The 8839-nt window shown below is 53.0% G+C and overlaps 1 protein-coding gene across 3 annotated transcripts; it reads right to left on the bottom strand.

The window, feature by feature from the left end:
• Positions 1-432: 432 nt before the first annotated feature.
• CRYBB3 (crystallin beta B3) lies at positions 433-8663 on the bottom strand. Of its 3 annotated transcripts, XM_082417575.1 has the most exons (6): positions 7073-8663; positions 5599-5693; positions 3925-4043; positions 2412-2544; positions 1939-2081; positions 433-743 (listed from the first exon to the last, which is right to left on the bottom strand). In XM_082417575.1, the coding sequence occupies exons 2-6, from the start codon at positions 5671-5673 to the stop codon at positions 578-580; spliced, it is 636 nt and encodes a 211-aa protein (XP_082273701.1). In that variant the 5' UTR covers positions 5674-5693; positions 7073-8663; the 3' UTR covers positions 433-577. The 3 variants fall into 3 exon arrangements, with proteins under 3 accessions (XP_082273701.1, XP_082273699.1, XP_082273700.1); XM_082417573.1 differs by lacking the exons at positions 5599-5693; positions 7073-8663 and having other exon boundaries at positions 3925-5548; XM_082417574.1 differs by lacking the exons at positions 5599-5693; positions 7073-8663 and having other exon boundaries at positions 606-1821; positions 3925-5586.
• Positions 8664-8839: the final 176 nt, after the last annotated feature.

The raw sequence follows: 8839 nt of genomic DNA, 5'->3' as shown, positions 1-8839 counted from the left end.
GGAGGGATGGGTGGAGGGATGGAGGGATGGGTGGATGGAGGGAGGGACGTAAGATGGATGGATGGAGGGATGGATGGATGGGTTGATGGGAGGATAGGAGGAAGAATTGAAAGAATGGGTAGAAAGATGGGTGGGTAGAAGGAGGGATGGATAAATCAATGGACAGAAGAAAACATAGAAATATGGAAGGAAGACTAGAAGGATGGATGGATGGACGGACTGACAGATGGAGACACAGACAGACAGACACAAAATCAGGGCAGGATGCGCATGTGGTTCTGCCTGATAAGGACCAGAGCCTCGAGTGGGAGAACAGCTCACAGCCCTCCCTTGAGGCTCTCAGAACCCTCAAGCCCCAGCATCCTTCATCCTGCCCTCCCCTGGGCTCTACCTGGGGCCCGGCCCCCTCAAAAAGTGACACGGAGGAACATGGCAGGTGGGGGACTGGCCCCAGGCTTTATTGAGCAGATTCTCGGGGAGGGTGGCCAGACAGGCCCTCACCCCGGCCCTGGAGCCGCCTCTTCTTGCCCTTGCTGTCCCCCAGGGCGGGCCTGGGCCACTGGGGCCTGGGCGCCCTTCAGCTGCTGAGGAAGCAGCCCCGCTTGTGCCACTTCTGGTCGCGGATGCGGCGCACAGACTGCAGCTGTGGCTGGTTGGCGTCCCACTCGTTCCAGTGGCGGTACTCACCCCGCTCAAACACGTACTGGCGGCCGCGGTAGCCGGGGAACTCGTAACCAACCCACCTGCAGGGAGACCAGGGTCGGGGAGAGGATGGTCAGTGTCCAATCTCTTGCCTCCAGCCAGACGGAGTCTTTTAAAACCAGCGTTTGATCATGCTCTCCACCTGCCTAAATCCCTCCCTGGCTCCCCAGCGCCCCCGGGATGAACTCAAACTCCTAGTCCTGCCCACAGGATTCTTCACGCAGCATCTCTAACCTCATCTCTCATTCCCTCTTTATACCCCACACTCCAGCCTGTCTTATTCTATTCTCCCTGAACCTGCCTGTCTCTGAGCCTTTACACATGCTGTTCCTTCTGCCTGGAATGCTTGTCCTTGCCTCAACCTTATTTCATCTCCTCTTTCATTAGTATCCTTTACATATCAATTCAGATATCTCCTCCTCCAGAAAGCCCTTCCTGACACCCCCAGGCTGAATCAAGTGCCTCATTAGGACCCTCAGAGCCCCTGTACATCCCCCATCACAATTCTGATCACAACGAATTGTGAATACCATTTCCTTGTCTGTCTCCCTATAAGACTGTGAAATTCTTGAGGGAGGAATTGTATAGTTCTTGTTGCCCCCATACCCTGACCATAGGTGATAACTTAGTAAAAAGTTGTTGAATACATTATTATCAGGTAGAGGTGGCACCTTTCAAGGCCCAACCCCAGATCACAAGCCTGCAAGTGAGATAGTCAGCTGGACAAAGGGATGGTGATCCTAAGATTGCACTAACAGAGACATCAAGCCTAGAAGGAGGGCGGTGATGAACCTGCTCTCCTATGTACTACTCAAGCCACACCCACATACAGGCTGGGTTCCCTGGTAAGGACAAGGATTGTGAAAAGGAAAAAAATATCTGAGTTCAAGGGCCTAGGGATGTTCAGAAAAGGAGTGAAGACTTTGATGGAGACAGGTAAGGGGGACAGATTTCACTTGGTTAAAAAAAAAAGATAAAACTGTCTATAAGTCAAGGCTTCCTGGATATCCAACGGTACAGGAATGCAAGCAATTGGACATTCGCATCATGGGAGATCTTGAATGGGGCTTTGAGCAAGGTTGGTGTCGACGTACTGACTTGAGTGAAGGGCCTCCAGACCTGAAGGAGCAGGAAACGTCAGCTGTGTAGGCAATTGTGAACAAAGATTCTGTGTGGAGCCAGAGGCATGCTAACTGGAGGACAGGGCAGGGGCAAGAGCGGGATCAGGTCCCTTACGTCCCGTTGATGGCCCGGACGCTCGCCACACGGTCCTGGAAGCCGTGAGCCCAGAGGCTGGGCACGTCATCGTCCACTATCTCCATCTTGCGGCCGCCGAAAGCCGGGTTCTCAAAGAGATGCAGCTTGTGATCCGGACCATCCTGGGGGCAAGACCACGGGGTGAACCGGCTGCTCCCATGCCCAGAACAGGGAGCAGGGAGGCTCCAGGAAAGAATTAAATCAAATAACGCCCACCCCCAGAGCTGGTCTCCTTAGGAATTTTAGAGCCAGAGAGCCGTGAAACCAAGAGGGGCCTTTCAGGTCTGGTTAAAAACTCCGTCATTTAGCAGATAGGGACACCGAGGCACAGAGAGGGTGGCAGGAGATCAGAATTATTCATGTAGAATGCCAGCCAAGCCCTCGGCTGAGCTCGTGAAAGGAGCTTGCCTCACGAGCTCCAGGCATGTCCTGCTTCTGGGCGCTATACTCACGATTTGTAGAGGCCGGAGGGACAGGAGGCTGTCACTGCGGTGGCTGTTGGACCACGCGTCCCAGCGAGGATAATCCCCCTTCTCCAGCACATACTGCTCCCCGCGGAAGGCCCTGCGCTCAAATGCCAGCCACCTGCGGGAGGAAAGAGGCCTGGGTCACCTCTGCTGCCCTCGGGGAGGACCCAGCACTAGTGAGGGGGGTGCCCAAGAGCTGCTGACTTCTGACCCTGCACCTTCCCTCCAACCTTCCTTCCTTCCCTCTACTGACCCCTGGTCCTGGTATTGAGGGAGCTGCTAGAACATACTGGGAGTTGAGACTCTGAGTCAGAAAACCATCCTGGGGAGGAGTACTGAGAATCTATTTTATGTGCAGCCTCTGTGTAGGCTGCTCAGAAACATTTTATTTTATTCTTTATTTTATTTTTATTTATTAAAAAAAATTTTTTTTTCTTTTTGGCTGCGTTGGGTCTTCGTTGCTGCGCGCGGGCTTTCTCTAGTTGCGGTGAGCGGGGGCTACTCTTCACTGCGGTGTGCGGGCTTCTCACTGCGGTGGCTTCTCTTGTTGCGGAGAAAGGGCTCTAGGAGCACGGGCTCCATAGTTGTGGCTCACGGGCTCTAGAGAGCAGGCTTGGTAGTTGTGGCTCACGGGCTTAGTTGCTCCACGGCAGGTGGGATCCTCCCGGACCAGAGATCGAACCCGTGTCCCCTGCATTGGCAGGCGGATTCTTAACCACTGCACCACCAGGGAAGTCTCTCAGAAACATTTTAAATGCAATGTCTGGCACACAGTAAGTATTGCATAGACATCTCCTCCTTCTCCTCCTTCTCTTCCTCCTCCTCCTGCCCCTCCCTCTCCTCCTCTTATTTTTCTTCTTTTTACTATTATATTGTTAGTGCTATTATGACTATTATATTGTAATTATTTATGTGCATCCTTCCATTCGTTTTCACAAAAACTCTCTCTGAAGTATGTACCCTTATTATCCCATTTGACAGATGAGAAAACAGAGGCCAAGAGGGTGAAGCACCTTGCCCAGGATCACCCAAGTGGGTAGTACCAGAGCCTGGACTTTCCACCTGAAGAATTCAGGGTCCAGCTGGGACTCCTGTTTGCCACGTGGACGTGGACAGGACACGTGACCACTTTGCCTTCACTTTCTTCATCTGTCAAGAGGGATTCAGTGATATAAAGTACATTAAAATTTAGATATTATCATCATTATTAAAACTATTAAAACTATTAAATCCCACTAGTAGGCACTGAGCTAGGTGCTGGGTGCCTTCCTCTGTTCTCTCTCCACAGCGCCCTGCTACTGACCTCAGAGATGGAGAGTTAGAAGGATTCCAAGAAAATCACAGTTCAATGTTCTTATCTTACAGGTGGGAAAACTGAGGCCAGAGATGGGAAAGGAGTTGCCTAAGGCCCCACAGCAGATCTAGAGCTTGATCCTGGACCTCCCGACTTCCAGAGGGCTCAGGGCTGTGAGGAGGGGCTCGGGGTGCAGGTACTCACGGCCCTGACTCCACTTGGATGGAGCCCACCTTCTCCAGCAGGCTTTCTGTCAGGTTGGGGCACTCGGCCGAGAGCTCGCACCGCTTGCCCTGGAAGTTCTCCATTTCGTACACGATCACCTGGAAGGGCAGCCTCCTGAGCATCCCACCGGGGCAGGGTTCCCAGCCCCAGCCTGTGTCCTGCCAGGTCCTCTTTAGGGCCTTGGAGGGAGGTACTGCCATCTGCTCCCTCAGCTCTGCCTGGTACAGGCCTGAAGCCAGCACCGCCACAGGTCTGCCCTGCCCCCTGGTGGCCATGGAGGGGAACACCTCCAGGAACCCCCCATTAATCCAGGGACTGCAATTCTGGTATCTGGCCGGAGGCAGTGCAAAATCAAGTAAAGCAAAATGACCAAAATAACCAGAGGGATAACTGTAGGGAAATGAAGCCGCTGTGGTTAGGAGGGACTGGGGGCCCCCTTCTAAGCTTTTCAAGAGAAGCCAGAAATCTGTAATTTCCTTAATGTGAAATTTCTCCATTTAAGAAGTCTTGCTCAGGACAAATAAAACTCCAGTTTGCAACAGTTGAACTTCACCTGTCCCTATACCCCAGAGGAAGTGGTTGCAAAGGCAGAGGAAGGTTTTGCCTCTTTCACCCGCCTAGAAGCACAAACTGTCTTTGTAGCGGGTCCCTGGGGAACATTGGCTCTGGTCATTTTATACAAGGGTCAAGGGAGGCTCAGAAAGCGTCCTTGCGGCAGCAAGTTAAGGGGAGGCATGGATTCAATAAGCCAGCTGGCTCTTTTCTCCCGAGCACTGGCGTGGTCAGGGGAAAGCCAAATGCCAAAAGGAGCCAGGAAGGGCCGGCAGTGATACCCTCTTCTCTGGTGGGCGGCTGCCTCTGGGCAGCTCTCCCCAGGGGAAAGCTGGGTGTCCACAGGGCAAGGCTGATTCACCCACGAACCAGGCCCAGAGGCAGGCAGGCCTCTTTGCTGCTCTTCCCCTCCCGGTGTGCACCCTTCTGGTTAAAGCCCCCAGTTATCTCCTTAGTCAATTCATTCCCGGACCCCATCTCAAATTAAAGCCCCCGGGATAGCTTAGAAAGGACAGAGCCGGGACTTCCCTGGCGGTCCAGTGGTTAAGACTCCGCGCTTCCAATGCAGGGGGCGCGGGTTCGATCCCTGGTCAAGGAACTAAGATCCCGCATGCCACGCAGCACGGCCAAAAACTAAAAAAAAAAAAAAAAAAAAAAAAAAAAATGACAGAGCCAACAAATCCCAGCTCTCAGATTCCTCCGTTAGCTGGCCATGGTAATGGCACATGCATTGAGCTCTCACACTGAGAAGTGTGGGTACCATCCCCATTTTAAAGATGGGGCTGTTGAGTTCCAGAGAGGGCCAGGGACCGGACCAAGGTCAGGCAGGACAGTCAGCGCCGTGTCTCCCGAAACCCGCATTGAGACTGGCAGGGTGCACGTGACCAGTTCCATTTTGCAGACAAGGACACAGAGGAGGAAAGATGGGGCAGAACCATGAAGCGAATTTATCGCAGGCCGCAGAGATGTGCTCGTGGTCCAAGCTGGCCGGAAGGGCTGCGGCTCCTTTCTGGAGAGAGGCTGCCTGGCCAGGAGGCTGACCCCGAGGACCAAGAGCAGCCCTGGGCCCAGAGCCCCTGGGACCCCCTCCCTGCCCGGTACCTTGTAGACGCCCCCGAGGCCTCCGTGGCTCTTGCCGGCGGCAGCCTGTTCCGGCGCGCTGTGTTGCTCCGCCATCGCCCCAGGAACACCTGTGGCTTCAAAGGCAAAAGAGTCACCAGGTGCACCTGGGCGAAACCAGGTGTTGACGTGATTGGAGTCGAGGCTGAGCTACAGAACTTGGCTGCCTCCAAGATGTGGTCATTGCTCACAACCTACATGTGGTCATTCAGTCATTCAGCAAACGTCCCCTTGGCATCCACTATGGACCACAGGCACCGGGACAGTCAGGATCCCCATTTTACAGAGGGCAATCCCGAGGCCCAGTGAGCTGGGGCTGGGACTGGGCTCCAAAGCGCGTGCCCTTCCCCCACACCCGGAGCTCTGTGCGGACACAGCACCTCCAGACCCTGCTCAGAGGGTGGGCGTTGCCGGGGTTTCCTCTACAGGAATCTCTCCTGCCTCTGCACCCCAAGCAGTATAGTCTTTTGTTCACTGACTCCTTCACTTGCCAAAGATTCTGTGAGAACCCAGTTGGTGCCTGGCCCTGTGCTGGGTGATGGAGAGGAAGAGGAGACCACAGACTGGTGGGAGATGGACAGACAGACAGACATCTAGAGAAAGCATGATGCCGGACCAGGTCCTGGGACACCGGCTCCAGTCCAGTTTCTCTGCATTCACTTATTCATTTCATATGCATTTATGGAGCACTTACTTTGTTCCAGCCACTTAAAGAGACACAGACACAAACAGACAGACAGACAGACCGACAGCTCCCCTTCATCCCTAGGGACGTGCCACACACCACTGGGCCTGCATTCGTCACGTGGAAGGATTCTCTTGATGCCGCACACACAGACACGTAGGACTGTTCTCCTGCTTATCAGCACATGCACAGGTGCACACACACACACACACACACACACACACACACACAAGCTCCCGTGGTCATTGTACACAGTCACTTCCCACCTGTTGCACAAACACAGCCCCTCTCTCTCTTGCACACACACATGCCCATTTCAGACATCCACAGTGGCCCAGAAGGCACCTCAGCTACACCCCACGTTCCTGGAAGTAGATGGGCTGCGTGGCCCATATACTCAGGACACAGGCCCAGGGATGCGTAGCCTGCGGGCTGGCTGTCTGCCTGTGTCCAGCCTCAGCAGAAAACAGGGCCTGGTCCAGCTCGTGGAGGTCCAGCTCACGAAGGATTCTCAGCAGATGTGGCAGCCCCCCCGTTTGCCCACTCCCCCTCCTCAGCGGTGCTCAGTCTTTGTAGGCCCCCTGCCCTAAGCTCACAGCCAAGCACTCGACCCTGCCCACCACCCCCAGACACCAGCTGGCTTGGTGCCTGCCCTGCGTCCTCCCTCTCGGCTCCAGCCCTCACGTGGATCCCCGGGTGGTGCAGGGGGCCAGCTGTGCACGCCCCCCGGAGACCACCAAGGTCCGGGCCTGCCTCTCTCTCCCCGCATACCCAGAATGAACCTGTTGCAGTAGCCTTGAGAAGAAGAGAAAGGCCGATGCCGTCTGCAGACTCAGTCTGCTTCTGCAGGGACCGTCCTATTTATGGGCGTTTTCTGACAGCCCAGCACATCCTGGCTTGCTGAGGCAGCGCGCTGTCCACCTGATTCTGTGCGGGCCACTTCACCCCAATAGCAGGCCCAGGGAGGCCCTCAGCCGTGGCCTCTGATGACTTCCTGGGGGCAGACGGACTGCATCAGCTTTGTGGGAAGCCCGGAAGCACCAGGCAGGGGGCATCGGGGTGTAAAGATCTCAGGGTCCTCAACTTCCTTCCTTTGGCTTCTCAGCTCCACCATCTTCCTATTGGGGTGCATGACATCCTTGGAATGGCTCCAGTTCTTAAAGTGAGGGGTCCCAGAATCTCTCAATTTTCCCATGTGCCATGTGGCCTAAATTTTAAGTCAGATCACCCTGAACATACCCTCCAAGGTGGGTGTAAATCCATCCAAACATTTCCACGAGATGTGGTAACAGACCCAAGATTCATTTTCGTTATACAGAAGATTCGTTATACAAAGATTCATTTTCGTTATACATTTCGTTATACATTGACGAATAACAGTGATCATTTATTGAAGACCTACTATGTGCGTGGCACTGGGCCAGCTTCATGAGCAGTATGTTCAATCCTCACGCAGCCCTCTTTAGGGGAGGAATTATGATCTCCATCTTATAGAGGGGGAAATAGTTCAGAGATGTGGAGTCACTCACCCAGGGTCACACAGCAGAGAGGAGGAGAAGGGGTTGGCCTCCTCCAGGGCCCAGCTCTTAGCCTAAATAGAAATAAAGATGATCATGATAGTCCCTTTATTTATGACTAAAAAAAAAAAAAAAAGATCCATGCATTTTGTGTGTGTGCCTAACAAAGTATAATTTTGCCTGTGATAGCTACAGAATTTCCTGGCTTTTCGAAAGTTTGCCTTAAGCTACTTTGTTTTTATGAAAGACCTACATTAGTACCTGTTTTTTTAACGGAAAGAAATCCAGAGAATTTTTGCTTTTACAAAAAAAGGGTGAAAAACAAAAATCACGTTCGGTGTTCATTTTATAACGAGCCATGACAGTGGCGAGGTGAGCCCCAAGCAGCGAGTGGTGCCACCAAGTGCTTTCCGTGGGAACCACACTCAGTATCTCAGCGTCAAGCGGCCAGAGCTTTGAACTGTGTCTGAGAGCATCTGTGCTTTATCTCCATTTCTTCTGTGCATCTGTGAGCAAGATGTGTCCTCAGGTAATCGCTTCTTCAATTTATGCCATTGAGGCTTAGGAAAGGTTTCAGAGGAACGCTCTACTTTCGGATAGTGGAGGGGAACTGTATTTAATGATTGCTGAATGAATAAAATAATGAGGGCAAAGGGGTAAATTGTTAACCAAGAGGGTTTTCTTTTGTTGTTGTTTTTAGCTAACATTCTCAAGTCAGCATAAAACCCAACCTCCTTGCATCCCTGGAGGTGTGGGTGACAGCTGGGCTCTGGAAACAGGTGGACTTGTGTGACCTTGGGTGAGTGAATGAAGGTCAGAATCACAGTCTCCTCATCTGTAAATGGAGAAGCTTCTCTCTCCTCGAGCCACTGAGAGATCACGAAAGCAAAACACTCAGCACAGCGTTACCTTCTAGCTTTTAATCACTGAGGATCCTGCCTACTGTTGACAGTTCAAACCAGGAGGCTGCTTCCTGCTGGTGCTCATGGAAAGCAGAGCTGGTCTCAACCCCTTAACCTGG

This window comes from Balaenoptera physalus (assembly GCF_965194825.1).
Source record: "Balaenoptera physalus genome assembly, chromosome: 12".
NCBI classification, from domain to species: Eukaryota; Metazoa; Chordata; class Mammalia; order Artiodactyla; family Balaenopteridae; genus Balaenoptera; species Balaenoptera physalus.
This window is presented reverse-complemented; position numbering and strand designations above follow the sequence as displayed.